This window comes from Rutilus rutilus, assembly GCF_951802725.1.
Source record: "Rutilus rutilus genome assembly, chromosome: 1".
Taxonomy (NCBI): Eukaryota; Metazoa; Chordata; class Actinopteri; order Cypriniformes; family Leuciscidae; genus Rutilus; species Rutilus rutilus.
Genome location: NC_140209.1, coordinates 36,926,769 through 36,942,906, shown reverse-complemented (window position 1 = coordinate 36,942,906; position 16,138 = coordinate 36,926,769). Strand labels below are relative to the sequence as shown.

At 36.5% G+C, this 16,138-nt stretch overlaps 1 protein-coding gene across 3 annotated transcripts; it reads left to right on the top strand.

Moving 5' to 3' along the window:
- Positions 1-1,937: 1,937 nt before the first annotated feature.
- Positions 1,938-15,854, top strand: mmd2a (monocyte to macrophage differentiation-associated 2a; the record flags this gene model as incomplete). 3 transcript variants are annotated; one of them, XM_084429155.1, is made up of 8 exons in its annotated part: positions 2,128-2,252; positions 4,592-4,710; positions 7,460-7,541; positions 9,177-9,337; positions 10,993-11,067; positions 11,153-11,254; positions 11,424-11,493; positions 15,651-15,854. In XM_084429155.1, exons 3-8 carry the CDS (start codon positions 7,464-7,466, stop codon positions 15,852-15,854), a joined length of 690 nt encoding a protein of 229 aa, XP_084285281.1. In that variant the 5' UTR covers positions 2,128-2,252; positions 4,592-4,710; positions 7,460-7,463. The 3 variants fall into 3 exon arrangements, with proteins under 3 accessions (XP_084285280.1, XP_084285282.1, XP_084285281.1); XM_084429154.1 differs by lacking the exon at positions 4,592-4,710 and having other exon boundaries at positions 1,938-2,252; XM_084429156.1 differs by lacking the exons at positions 4,592-4,710; positions 7,460-7,541 and having other exon boundaries at positions 1,938-2,252.
- Between the last annotated feature and the right edge of the window lie 284 nt (positions 15,855-16,138).

The following is a 16,138-nucleotide window of genomic DNA, read 5'->3' as shown; positions in this document are numbered from 1 at the left end:
TTAAAGGGAAAAGCAATGTCTTTTTTTTTAAATGCTTTGCATTACGTGTACACAACTATTTTTTATAAACACACAACTGTTTCTTCTTTAGTAGAACTAGTTGAAAGGGACTAAATGTCCGTTTACATTTAGAATTTTTTTTTTTTTTAGCTAACATTTCTAGTTGAAAATACAATATAGGGTAACATGGGGGAAGATGCCCCCCTTAAGAACAATGTGCATTTACTTTTAAATTGACATATTTAGATGTAGCCTAATGTAAAATTATTCAAAGAGGTTACCCTTCTGGGGTAAGTTGGCCCCCTGCCTGGTGTAAAAATCCCATCCCCAACCCCTCCGGGTAAACCTTTACAGAACTTCTTACCCCGAGGGTCTACTTGTATCTTTTTACATAAAAAAAAAAAAAAACTGTTACTCCAAAAATAAAAAAAATCGAATCATCTTACTCTGACTTACCTCGCTTTCAAGGAACAGTGTTTTTTTTTTTTTTTTTGACTCCAAGGAATTTCTAAGGCCTCTAATTATCCACATAATCAAAACTTTGCTGAAAAAAAAACTGTTTTGCACAATCTACTGCATACCTTCTGCCCTCTTATTGATAAGTGAAAGGCCTTTTAGTCAAATAAAATAAAAATAGTTGTAGACTGTATAGGATATTCTAGGTTGTAGAATAACTTATATTGTTGTTAATATTTTAATATGAACAATGAACTAAAGAAAGGTTAACTTAAATATCCATACATGATTTTTTAGAAAAAAATATGTTAAAATGTAAGTAAATATGGCACATTAGGCTTTAGAGGAACGTTTAGCGATTTGTGTTTCTCAGTCATCAAAAACTACAGAGCTTTAAGCATTTAAATTTAATCTTACTATGACTGCACCATTTTTTGCTCAGTTTGGGCCTTGCAAACTGATGTTTTTTTTTACCTCCTCGGGTGTGAGCAATATGGGCCACAAAAGCCTGATTTATCAAATATAATACAAAACATAAAATGCACATGCAAACTTTTCCTTAAAATGTTCTTCTATATTTTGTCCACAGCAAAATATCCATTGTCCTTTAGAGTGTTTTTGTGGTGTTAATAATTTACTAGATTAAAAAAGTGTTGATTTGAATGGTATCGGCACATCCAGTGTAGTCACTGTAATCACGTGAGTTGACATAATTGACATTATTGAGTTGATCCAATTCCTGGTCCTTGCACATTATTTCCTATTTGATTATTGGCGGACGACCATGGTCCATGAGGAGAGGACAGGTGTAAAGGTTCCAAAAAATTTAGATTTTTTTGACAATGATTTAATGTCATGCTTTACAGGGTTAAAACAAGAAATGTCTTGTTTTGTAGCCTAGTTGTTTAAGTTAATTTTAACATAGTTTGTTGAGGACCCGACTGCGTCTCATCCGTCGTGGTCTCCTCAATCATGATGGATGAGACGCAGATTTAAATGTTGCTTACTTATTTAACCAGCAGATGGCTACGTGCGCTTTGTCTCTGAGATGTCAAAATATAGTTCACTGTAAGTCCCAACCAACCCTCACTGGGTCGAGAGAAAATGTGCTGTAGCCTACTCAGGTAAAAAAAAAAAAAAAAAACTTTGACCTTTATAATTTTGGTTTTCAATGTCATATAATGACCAGTTTTACAACAGAACAAAAATGGAGTTATGTTTATATGTTATATAAATTGTATGGATATATATGTTTTTGGAATAGCCTACTAGTTATTTAGAAAAAAGGGTTCACAAAATAGCGTGCATAGCAGATCCAGTTTAATCTTTGAGAGGTTAGCTTGTTTGCGCGTTTCTAAACAAACGTTTCTAAAGCAAATATCCGCTACATCATGACAAGCGATGGGAAAAACTTTTGCCTGAAGCCTTTTTGAAGTTAACTTGGAAGGAAGCAAAGGGGCGGGGAGGGTAGCCTATTCTGCGCGCACAGCGGCATTCCTGACAGCGCGAGGGGTCGCGAGACGCTGTTTACGATTATTCCCAAAAAATCCAGGGTCACTGTATTGCGGCCGCTTCTCGCAGTTCTGCCCGCGTGCGCGTTCCGAGCGACGCAAGTCTTCACGTGCCTTGTAGAGGCAGTTTCCTCCTGCTTCCTTCCAAGTTACGAGATCTGAAACATCCGGAGTTTGGTCGTCGCTGGTACTGGAAGTAGTCACTCTGTCTACCCTGGAGTAAGTTACGCGGCGAACATGTACAAATATGCACAGTATGGACTTTAGGAGGACGAAGTTCGGCAGGTAAATTACATCTAACCATAACGTTTGTATAACATTGTTTTCTTAATATTGCTGAGGAATCTTAAAAAAAAAAAAAAAATGTTTTCTCCTATGTTAATAATAGAAAAGCAGCATTGAAATGGGAATGAAAGCTGATAATAACAACATATTTCTATATTCTATATAGCCTATCAATATAAAACAACGTGAAACAGAGTTTGAGACGGAGGTAGGCTATTAGTGCAAACATGTTTGAAGAAGCCATTGTGTCTATTCATGGACAAATCTTGAGGCTCTGTCAACTTCTACTTTCATTGTATTTCTGCACTTCTTCAACTTTGGTTGTGCATTTGATGAGGATTTCCTGCAGACCACCACACACACAATGATATATGGAACATTAAACAATGTTTGTTCATTCATTCATGTTTGTGCGTTGTGCTAAAACATTTCTTCAATTTTAGATAGGGAATAGGCCTACATGTAGGGTACAACGGGGCTAAAGGCACACCTTAAGAAAAGTGTGCTACCTATTGTGTATGATTGCAGAAAAAAATATACATGTTTTTATTGGACATTGATGGACCAACATATTTTGTGTGAAAATAAATCATAAAAATAGTTTGTTTGTTTAAAAATAGTATAAATGTATGAGGTGGCGAGGGGGGCCTTTTACCCCACACACGGGGTAAGGCTCACCAGCATGGGGCAAAAGGCGCACATTGATACAAATAGCCTACTTTAGCTACAGTAGTCAACATTTGAAGTGGATCAAAACCTTTCATCAAAGCTATACATGAATTTTGAACAATACCCGTTCTTGTCTTACAAAAACATTGATGAACTTTTTTGATCCACTTCAAGTTGACTACTGTAAATGAATATGTTTAATAATGTCTAAGTTAATACTTGTTCAAAACAATCACTTTAGCAAAGTTTGTTCTATTTTAGGTTTACTTTGATAAATAAAACAATTCATTTTTGTTCAATAAATACTGTCATTCAATTATGTTCATTTTAATAATACAGAAACAAAATTATTTTAAAAAGTAAAGATTCTGAATACATTGAATGAAATCCCATAACAATTTAGCTTTACAGTATGAACAACTAAATATGATATTTTGATATGATATCTAAGTAACCATGTTATAACCAACAGATATTTATTATCATGTTAATTATTGTGCCTTTTGCCCCAACAACAGGGGCACCCTTTACCCCAAATACCAAACTTTTACATATTCTTCCGTTATTGAAAAACTGTTGCTTTATTTACCTTGAGCAAACCTGAAAAACATTTACAAGACCTTCAAGACCTCAAAATATAGACATTAATTTGATCGATTCTCATTTTCTACATAAATCTAGTTTTAAAACCATTAAATATTAGATCAAATTAGCACAGAATCAACTTTGCATTGCTTTGCGCAATCGAATGATTATATGGAAATGCAAGTTTGAAAGCAGTTCTTACTTTATGGAATTTCATGTGGCAAAAAAAGTGCTAACATAAACTGAACAAATGATTATTCACTTTCCAATTTGCTTAACAACAAACCCTGTTATGGCATTTAATCATTCTGTTTACTCAAAAATTGTCATGTCACATGGTTTTCTCAGAATAGAAATTCAGAACATGAACATTATTATTATGAAATTTTGTCACATGGGACATAAAGATATTTTAAAAGTGTTAATAGTTTTGTGTGATTTGTCAATGTCAGGTCACAAACCTGGCACACATAATGCTTTGTGTTTGCCTTTTGAGATCTTTGCCCCCAGAGGATTTTGACTTGGTGGGATTGTGTGTAAATGCTATAATTTTGTTCTCTCTTTAATTTTATGTGACCATTTCAGTTGAGCTTCTCAATGCTCAACATATGTATAATAACATCAACTAACCACTTTATTTCATTTATGCTCCCTCAACAGAGACTTGTATTGCATAGTGAAACATACATAAATATTAACCAAAGAACATTAACTAAATTCATCAGTTTAATTGATAAATGATGTCCTTTTTAGTCTAACACTGTTACAGTGTTTCCTCTCTCAGGTCAGGTGAGTCATAAAGTTAAACCTAACCCTGTCAGCACCTGATCACTTTCATTTAATCTCTTCTCAGAAAGGTCAGACACAGGGTGCCCTTCAATCTCCTCTCATAAGTACAGTAAAATGAATCCTACTGTGTGTATTTTTGTCCCTTGTGACTGTTTGGTTTGGATCCTCCTTGTTTCAGAGACAAGAGACTTGTATTGTGGCCATCTGAGTGCATGTCTGGTTTTTGGAAGGGATATTTTGGCCTCTGTCGTATGCAATTAGCACACAGTCACTCAGTTAATTGTCTGTGCTCATAGAAGAAATGGCCTTCATGAAGCTGGAGAATATGAAAGGATAATGGATGAGGTTTGACCAAAACCTCATATGCAGGACCATAAGCAACTTTATAATGACTGAAATATTGGATTACTTGCAGGTAAATATTGCAAACAACAATTTTTTTAAATTTTTTTTAAGTTGATATTGCAATTTGGTAGAGCATTATGCAACAAAATGCACTTGCTGTGTGGTATGGAAAATTAAGAACTTGAGGCCAGCCTGAAAATGTTGGAATGCAATGTTTGGTGCCATAACTAGTATGTAGGGCCATATTACGCATGAGCAGACATATTGGCTTAAACCCAAGACCAACACTGTGTATCATAGAGACTCTGTGAAGTGTAATCGCTGAATGTTTTCTCTAGTGAAGGCCCACTGACGTGTCTAGTCCTTTACCCTCATGGTGTGGCATTATCATATTCTCATGATGTGTTCCTGTGTTCTTACATTCCTGCTGAGGGTGGATCACAAAAGTTGGAAAATTTGAAATATTACTTATTAATTTGAACATGTCTTTTTTTTTTTAAACTCACTTTTTTTTTTATCTCAGATTTTGTGGTCATGCATCATTTACAGTAAGGGGCAGAAATCAAATCATAGGGAATCAATGAATTGAACTAGATTGATTGGTGTATTGAGTATTTTAAGTACTTTTAAGTACAATCAACTTGGATGTTTAAGTAATTTCAACATAAATTATATTAAACGGACTTAAAAAATTTTTTTATCTTGTATAACTTATAAAAAAAGTTGAAAATTGCTTAAAGGGATAGTTCACCCAAAAATGAAGATTCTGTCATCATTTACTCACCCTCAAGTTGTTCCAAACCTGTATGAGTTTCTTTGTTCTGCTGAACACAAAGGAAGATATTTGGAAGAATGTTTGTAATCAACAGATCTCGGTCCCCATTGACTTCAATAGTAGAAAAAAAATATACTATGGTAGTCAATGGGGACTGAGATCTGTTTGGTTACAAACATTCTTCCAAATATCTTCCTTTGTGTTCAGCAGAACAAAGAAACTCATACAGGTTTGGAACAACATGAGGGTGAGTAAACAATGATAGAATTTTCATTTTTGGGTGAACTATCCCTTTAACTTATTTTGATGAGTTAAAGCAATGTAAAAACATATGTTGTCACAACTTATTGATCATATAATTTTTGTACAGTGTATTATAAAAAAAGTAAATGTATACAGTGCCAAACTGACATTGCTACAATGAGGCTGAGCTTCCCAGTTTAGCCCCAGATGCCATCATATAAAAGCAATTCCTTTTATAAAGGCCAAGCAGAGACACACCGGGTGCTGAGACCTGGAGCGACGCCAAACATTAATTTAATGAACTCATCCATGATAATGAACAGGATGCCCTGTAGTGCTCTGACATCTGAGTAAATATTTTCCCTGAATATAGTAAAAAAGCAGTGATATGAAAAGTGACACTAAATATATCCAATAACTCTGGTGAGGCAAATTCTGCATGAGCAAGCATCTCTGGTGCATTCGGGCATTATAATTGAATATACGACTGTGCATGTTCCTACATCACACCTGGATCACTTTCGTTTTTTACAGCAAATATATTTACATTAAAATATATATGAAGAGAAAACAGAATAAAAAATTTAAAGAAAGCGAGTTTCAGAAAAGAGATGACAATCCTTTAAGTAAGTCTGTATGTTTTACTGGCAGAACTATCTTTGAAAAGACTGCAACTAAAGACAATGGTCACTGCTATACGCTATAATCAAGAAATATAATCAAGAAGCAAAGTAAGATGGTTTCCAGAGCTCGCTGAGCTCGGCTCATTTATTCTGGTTAGCAGTCTAGCCCACTTCCCTGTGTCCTCATGCACATTAATTAAATCACACAGATAAAGAGTGTTTGGGGGGAAATAAAAAAGAAAATCCCAAGCCTCAGGTTGGCATAGAGACATCATCACCTAATACATCAGCGACTCAATGTAAGTGGCATAAAAGACCTCATTCCGAACAGGATTAGCTTCACCGTTAGGTTGTTCCAGATGCTAGGCAACCAAGCAATACAGGAAAATTCTAAAAATGTGATCTGAATGCATATTAAATAAATCCTTGAGGTGCCACAAAGGGGGTTACCTAATGCTCTTTATCCTGAACATTACGTGCTCTTTATCCTTAATGTGTTTCATAGACCAAATTAATCTCTGAAATGAAAAGGAGTTTGACCTGTAACACTGTGCTGCTTTTTCTGTGCCATCAGTTCTGTTAGTTAAAGAAGATGCGTAAGACATTTAGGGGGGATTATTAAACTGATCAAAAGTGACAGTTAAGACATTTATAATGTTAAAAAAGATTTGTATACCAAATAAATGCTGTTCTTTGTAACTTTCTACGCATGAAAGAAATTTCACAAAAATATGAATCAGCACAACAATAAGAATTTTACTTCAATGTCAATATTTCTTGATCAGCAAATCATCATATAAGAATGATTTCTGAAGGATCATGTGACACTGAAGACTGGAGTAATGATGCTGAAAACTCACAGGAATAAAGTACATTTTAAAACATATTCAAATAGAAAACAGTTTAAATTGTGATAATATCTCATAATATTAGTACTTTTACTGTATTAAATAAAAAATATTAAAATCTTACCAACCCCACATTTTTAAATGGTAGGGTACATAAGCATAGATATTTTTCATAGAACTCAACTGTATAAATACATTTTTACTATAGGTTAACATATACAGTGCCTCAAATCAATGCATTTTAAATGAAAAGAGAAAATATTGAGACTGAAGCTCAACCCTCAGTATCAAAATTTAAACACTTCAAATTCACTAAAATATCTTTTTTAGGTTTATGAACAACCGAGTCCCATCTAGCAAGAGATACCAGCCAACTGAGTATGAGCATGCAGCCAACTGTGCCACGCATGGAGTAAGTGGAAATCTACTTCTTATCTCACAACCGAGCAGGACAAAACAAAATGTAGGGAGACCTGAATGAAAATAACGTACTTCATAACAGTGTGTGAGATCACAAACTGGACGGGTTGGTTAACATTTAGCATAAAGACCTCTGGTTCTGTGTATTATACTGGCAGAAGCAGAGGGTGTTGTCAAGAGGAAAAGTTTTGATGCCATTGTCCTGTGACACAGAAGGTTCACCAAGGTCATAAAAAAACACAGAGATTGGGTGATGTAACATTGTTCAACAAACAAGAACATTTTATGGATATTCAGGGCCAAAATCATTTAACAATACCATAAGAACACATTAATCAGGTCATTGCTTTTTTCATACTGTCATTTGTTTGTGTCAGTTCTCCGTTCAGCCTTGCTTCTAGTCTTCGTTTATGCTCTTGTGTTTTATATGGGCATGTTGGGATAACATGTTGTTTGGATAACCTCCTACTCTCTAATCCCTGCCTCTCTGAGCCGCACATCTGGCACGGCCAGTTCACGAGCTACAGCACGAGACATTGACCACACACCAAATCCTCTTTGCATCAGTGTGGCTGTAAAAGTCCAAGAACATCACGCATCTATTTCACTGATACAAATTGAAGTCAAGACATGAAAATTTCCTGTATATGCTTGTTGACTTTGTAATGCTGTAAATGCCTAGAACTGCTGGCTTTGTTTATAACCTTCTGTAAAAAAAAGATGGCTTCTGTAGAAAATTTACTTGGCTCGTGGGACATGTAAAGAAGATTTGATCAGACACACACAGTGACAGATGGAAGGAGGGTCGGTCAGACTAGAAATGTTAGAATTTTTTATTTTCCTGATGTAATTACTGTAATCCAGTTAGCAAACCAGACATACATCATGTAGGACTGGAGTTGGCCATTTTAGGTCATTTTGTATTTAAGTACTATAACATAGCGTTGTAGTCGAGACCAGTCGAGGGTTGAGTCAGAGTCTAGACTGAGTCCATGTGCTTCTGAGTCCATAGACCAAGATCATGAAAATATAGTCTTGGTCTTGGCCATCGAGTTCAAATCTAAGACTGTATTTTCATGGTTCTGGTCTTGGTCTTTGTCCAAGAAAATATATTCTTGGACTGGTTCTCAAGTCCAAGTCTAAAGGCCTGTTCACACCAGCAAAGATATTATTTTATTAGTTTATTCTAAGCATGTGCTTGTCTGTCACTTTAAATGCTCGAGCTCATTGTAGCAGGATTGGCCCTCAAGTCCAAGACCATGTTTTCCTGCTTTATGCTTCAGAGTCCACAATAAGACAAAAAAGAACCAGTCTAACACCATATTTAAATGGTCCAACACCGTATTTAAATGGTTCTACATGTTCCTGAGTCCACAAAAAGACCAAGACCATGAAAATATGGTCTTGACTCACCCTTGAGTCAGAGTCCAAGACCATATTTTCATGGTCTTGGTCTTGTTGTGGACTCAGTAGCACGTGGATGATTCTAGACTCAAACTCAAATGAGCTGGTCTTGTCTCCAACAATACTATAACACATAAAAAACTATTCATAAACAACTCAAGAAAATACAAAAAAGTTTTTTTCAATACTAAAAAGATACATAATGATTTTGTCTTCTGTTCAGTTCTGGATCATTCCCAGTATCATGGGCAGCTCAGTGTTGTACTTCCTCTCTGATGACCAGTGGGAGACCATCTCTGCATGGATGTATGGTACAGGTCTGTCTGGGCTGTTCATCATGTCCACCATGTTCCATACAGTGTCCTGGAAGAAAAGTCATCTCAGGTGAGTCATAACGGAGCAGTGAGGCAGTTATAATTTTAAAAAGCTGTGAAGGCTGCTGATACATTTAAATGTTTTCCACAAATAAAGTTCTATTTTATTTTAGAACAGAAAGGAAAGAACCTCAGCAGCACATAAGATTCCCATTTACATTCATATGCCATAGTACATTCACATACATTTTAACCTAAAATCTTAGGATCTTTGAATAAAAAAGGGTGTTATTTGTCAACTTTGTGTTTTTTAAGTGGAGCATGTGCAGTTTGTTTAACATGTTTCTGCCTTAGGGGATTCAATAATGACTAAACAAACACGCTCATTATAAAGTGCCGATAGATGTGAAACAGATTTCCTAAATTAATTAGGCAAGTTTCCTGTCTTTTGTAATTTAAAAAAAAATATTCAACTGCCAAAAGAAGAATATTTCAGTTATGCGTATATATATATATATATATATATATATATATATATATATATATATATATATATATATATATATATATATATATATACATATTTTCTTCTCATCTTCAAACCAATTTCAAGAGTGACAACAGATGCCATCTGAAATTAAATATCTCCATCCGACATGTTGATTATTGAGCCCTGAATTGACGGAAAACAAAGAGTAATGTCTTTTGCTGTCATACAGATGTCTGATTATTTAATGTCACAGCTTATCTTGACTCTTCCCAGATAAAGTGTGGTTTTGTGCTACATAGCAGCAGAATGGTAGACTGTAATGTTGCATATTGTTCTTATATGTCAGTGGTGCAATATTTAACCCATTATGCTAAATGTTTGCATATTCTGTGCCAAGAGGAAGTTTCAGCTCCAAATGTAGATTTAGTGGAAACATTATGAATGAACTTTGGATCTTCATCAGAGCAGGACACCTACGCAGTTACACATGAATCCACATTGACACAGCAGATGCATTCACATGGGCCTGCCAGTTCATGTTTGCCACTGGCAGTTTCATCAATCTGTGATTCACACATGACTCTGCCCAATGGAAATTATACATATGGAAAATAACAAAGAGTCTCATTAAGCAAGAACAGGGCTCAAATCTTTGTAAATGAGTTGCAACATGCTACAGTCACCTGCATTTATTTTACACGCCTTGATTTGGAAGACATTTTTATATAAAGCAATAAGTGTTTTTTGTTTAAAAAAAAAAAAAGTAATTAGGCTCTGTTGCTAGGATGTTGTTTTGGTGGTTGTTAGGGTTGCTAAGAAATAATACTTATATGCAGCAAGGACACATTAAACTTATCAAATGTGACAGTCAAGACATTAAGAATGTTACAAAATATTTCTATTTCAAGTAAAGGTTGTTCTTTTGAACTTTATATTCATCAAAGATGAAAAAAAAAAGCATTATGATTTACACAGAAATATTAAGCAGCACATCTGTTTTCAACATTGATAAAGTGTATTTTTTTGAGCAGCAAATCAGCATATTCGAATCATGTGAACCTGCAGACTGGAGTAGTGATGCTCAAAATTCTGAACATAGGAGACTACCTTAAAAAACAAGCAACCCCAAACTTTGGAATGGTGATGTAAGGATCAGAAGGATACACAAAGATGTGAGATTGATTTTTATGGAATGAGTATTTAAAAAAACATTTTCTTATGTCTTGCTACAACAGGAAGGTGGAGCAGCGATTCCACATGTGCGACAGGATGGTGATATATTTCTTTATAGCTGCATCTTATGCACCCTGGTGAGTATGAGATGTGTGTGTCTGCTGGATATTCATAACTATCAGCGTGTTAGAGCTTCACAGGGATGAGTTGTGTTGTGTGCAGGCTGAACCTGAGAGAACTAGGACCCTGGGCTGTCCACATGCGCTGGCTGGTGTGGATCATGGCCTGCGCTGGCTCTGCCTATGTCTTCTTTTTTCATGAGAAGTATGCGCCTTCTTATTTGAGGATACAGATGATAATCACTCTCAGATGCTATTGTGATAGTTAATGTCCAAAATTGTGCTAGTCCTTGTTTTTTTTATTATAAAACACGTAAATGAATATTAACAAATCCGCATCAGAATATCTTTAAAACAGCTGTGTTATGTTTCAGGAACAAGATACTAGACTTACTGTGCTACACTGCCATGGGAGCTGTTCCTGCAGTTGTTCTTCTGTCAATGGTACGTGTGACTGACACCTGTACATGTGTTCATAAAAACAGTAATGAAGGCTTTTGAGATACTTTAAGCAGCTTATTTATATTTTACAACATTTCCATTAGTGATATTAACATAAAGTATACTTTGAAATACAAATAGGTATTTACTTCATTAATGTCTTTCATTGAGTTATTGAATTAGGCTTACTTGGCTGTGTCCTAGTAAGGATGCATATTTAGGCTGCCACATCATCAAGCTTCAGTCTCAATGTGACGGAGCCTTTGATTTGCTCCTTCAGTCGGCTTATTTTGAAGGATGCATCAAGTGTATCCTTCACGTCCTCCCTTCATCCACAGTCCTTTGCACGAAAAACAATTAGCGGCTGGAAAATAAATTGGCGCTGAGCTCGTCCAATTTCATCATCTAATGCAAGACAAATAAATTATTTCGGAGATAAAGGCATTATGTTTCCTTTTGTTTTGTTCTAAATTGATCACTTAATGCCTAACTGTCCATAATGTTAAACACAGGGAAACCACAGACATGTAATCCACTGAATTGCATAAATAGAAAAATAGAAAAACAAATTCTACAATTAAATTGGAACATTTATGACGTAGCGTTGCTCATTCACTAGACTTGCAGTTAATGCTGTGGAGAACTCTATCCCCACAAGCCTCAGAAGGCGGCATCCTAGTGTCTATACCAGGAGGACGGAGACACAGGAGGCCGCCTTCCAATTGACAAGCACCTATTCAGTAAATCTTTGGAAGATTTCAAACATTCTATCAAGACACACAATGTGCTTAAGTGTTAAAGATTTACGTGATTGAGTCATCTTAATCTAAATGAATGCATTTCAATATACACTCACCTAAAGGATTATTAGGAACACCATACTAAAGTTCGCCTTCAGAACTGCCTTAATTCTACGTAGCATTGATTCAACAAGGTGCTGAAAGCATTCTTTAGAAATGTTGGCCCATATTGATAGGATAGCATCTTGCAGTTGATGGAGATTTGTGGGATGCACATCCAGGGCACGAAGCTCCCATTCCACCACATCTCAAAGATGCTCTATTGGGTTGAGATCTGGTGACTGTGGGGGCCATTTTAGTACAGTGAACTCATTGTCATGTTCAAGAAACCAATTTGAAATGATTCGAGCTTTGTGACATGGTGCATTATCCTGCTGGAAGTAGCCATCAGAGGATGGGTACATGGTGGTCATAAAGGGATGGACATGGTCAGAAACAATGCTCAGGTAGGCCGTGGCATTTAAACGATGCCCAATTGGCACTAAGGGGCCTAAAGTGTGCCAAGAAAACATCCCCCACACCATTACACCACCACCACCAGCCTGCACAGTGGTAAAAAGGCATGATGGATCCATGTTCTCATTCTGTTTACGCTAAATTCTGACTCCACCATCTGAATGTCTCAACAGAAATTGAGACTCATCAGACCAGGCAACATTTTTCCAGTCTTCAACTGTCCAATTTTGGTGAGCTCGTGCAAATTGTAGCCTCTTTTTCCTATATGTAGTGGAGATGAGTGGTACCCGGTGGGGTCTTCTGTTGTTGTAGCCCATCCGCCTCAAGGTTGTGCGTGTTGTGGCTTCACAAATGCTTTGCTGCATACCTCGGTTGTAACGAGTGGTTATTTCAGTTAAAGTTGCTCTTCTATCAGCTTGAATCAGTCGGCCTATTCTCCTCTGACCTCTAGCATCAACAAGGCATTTTCGCCCACAGGACTGCTGCATACTGGATGTTTTTCCCTTTTCACACCATTCTTTGTAAACCCTAGAAATGGTTGTGCGTGAACATCCCAGTAACTGAGCAGATTGTGAAATACTCAGACCGGCCCGTCTGGCACCAACAACCATGCCACGCTCAAAATTGCTTAAATCACCTTTCTTTCCCATTCTGACATTCAGTTTGGAGTTCAGGAGATTGTCTTGACCACACCCCTAAATGCATTGAAGCAACTGCCATGTGATTGGTTGATTAGATAATTGCATTAATGAAAAATTGAACAGGTGTTCCTAATAATCCTTTAAGTGAGTGTATATGTTGGGATATATTTATGCAGCAAGACAACAGGGTTGACAGGATATTATTTTTATGTTACAAGCCTTTTGATTCTACAAGATGCTTCTTAAAAAGTCAATTGAATACTTTTCAGTTATCACTTGTTTTACTACTAACATTTTAATACCATTCCCTACTGACAAACAAAACATGATAAAGTAATACATCAAGAAGAGACATTTGCTTGACATTGCTTCTTGAAAGCATTTTTATGTAATTATGACAGTTTTGTGGTTAATGGAATAGTTGCTTTAAAAGGGGGAAATTGTCATATATATATATATATAAAAAAATTATATGAATTATAAACAAACACACCAACCACTTAATTAGATACACCTGTTCATCTGTTTGTTAACACATATCTAATCAGCCAATCACATGGCAGCAATGCATTAAGGCATGTAGACACGGTCAAGACAATCTGCTGAAGTTCAAACTGAGAATCAAAACAGGGAAGAAAAGTAATTTAAGTGACTTTGAACTTGGCTTGGTTGTTGGTGCCAGACGGGCTGGTCCGAGTATTTCAGAAACTGCTGATCTACTGGGATTCGGGTCAGAATTTGGCGTAATCAGCATAAAAGCATGGATCTTGCCTTGTATCAGCGGTTCAGGCTGGCAGTGTAGAGGATATTTTCTTGGCACACTTTGAGCCACTTAGTACCAATTGAGCATTGTTTAAACACCACAGCCTACACGAGTACTGTTGTCCATCACTTTATGACCACAGTGTACTCATCTTCTGATGGCTACTTCCAACAGGATAACGCGCCATGTCACAATCATCACAAACTGGTTTGTTAAATATGACAATGAGTTCAATATACTCAAATGGCCTCCACAGTCACCAGGGGCCTCATTTATAAACGTTGCGTACGCACAAAAGGCGGCGTACGCCGCTCTCTACGCAATAATTGGTATTTATAAAAAGCAAACTTGACGGGAAAATATGCGGTCCTTCACCCAAACTCTGACCCAGGCGTACGCACAAAAACGGGTGAAATGAGAAATGGCGACACCGTCGGCAGATGGAAGAAACACGTGAAAGTGTGTGAAACTGTAGACTGTGTAAAAGAAATGGCAATACTGCCTCTCATAAATAACATGAAGACTTCACAAAGCAAGTCTTACAATTAACAGCCTACACAAACACCCGTTTGATCGATCTGCAGTGTAAAACAAACAAAATCAAATGAAGATTACAACAGAAATGCAAATTAACATATTTGCAAAAAGAAATATGTTCTGCAATAATATTGGCATGTTATGCAATTCATCCTCATAACACATCTGTAGCTTGTCAGATGCAATCAAATGGATGGTAATAAAATGCCATGATGCCATCACAATGCGTAATGACGCACAATGGCTGATCTTGCGCTCTTAGAAGATGTGGCAAATGATGAATATTAACTTGTGGGCGTTTAACGGACTATTTATGGGCAACTATGGGCGTGATGTGATATGATGTGCATGCGCACGGTTTTATAAATCCGAATATTTCTGTCCGTACACACGTCCTATGTTTCATCCGTACGCCACTTCTGACGCAAATCCTACGCAAAGTTTTATAAATGAGGCCCCAGATCTCAATCCAATGGAGCACCTTGATGGCAACTGTGTGATGCCATCAAGTCAAGATGGACCAAAATCTCTGAGGAATGTTTCCAGCACCTTGTTGAATCTAGGCCATGAAGAATTAAGGCAGTTCTGAAGCAAAAGGAAGTATATAAAATGTATTTATGATTATTAAAGTTGTATTAAATGGGCATCCATCTTATCACCATTTTCCCTCCTTTTAAAGTAACTATTCCATTAACCATAAACCTGTCATAATAACATAATTTTGCTTTTCAAGGTCACTCAAATTCCTTTTTATCACTTTACCATGTTCTGTTTGTCAGTAGTGGATATTAAAATGGCATCACGATGGGAAAAAACAAAACAAAAACAGCATTATTTACATAATGGATTTTTATCTTCAACAAATTTTACACACGGAGAGAATGCACATGTGTTTTGTGGAATGACCCTTGTGTAATTTGTCTGTGGTAGAGTGACCTGTTTAAACTGAACGTATTATTTCAGCCTAACAGAGAGGGCATATTAGAGCTGTCAGTGGGCGGAGTCTTCTACTGCCTGGGAATTGTCTTCTTCAAGAGTGATGGCCTCATCCCATTCGCTCATGCCATCTGGCACATCTTTGTGGCAGTGGGGGCAGGCATACACTATTACGCCATCTGGAGGTACTTGTATGCAACGGGGACCAGCCAAATCAAAATATCCAGGTGACAGATGCAGAAGACCTGAAGTGTTCACACATACAGGGTTTGTTGAGCTATAAAAGACTATGTATTTGACCATGAGCTGCCTTTGCATCCCTCTATATTAATCATAGATGGGCATGTTATAGTACTGTTGTTCTAAAATACACTTTTATATAGAAGAATTTCTGTCCTGATAACTCAGCACTTTGTGGCCAGTCTATGTTCACAGATGTAGTCTTAACCTGTTGACATAATGTACTGTTTCAACTGTCAATGTTTACAGGCAAAATGTGTATAATACAGAAGACA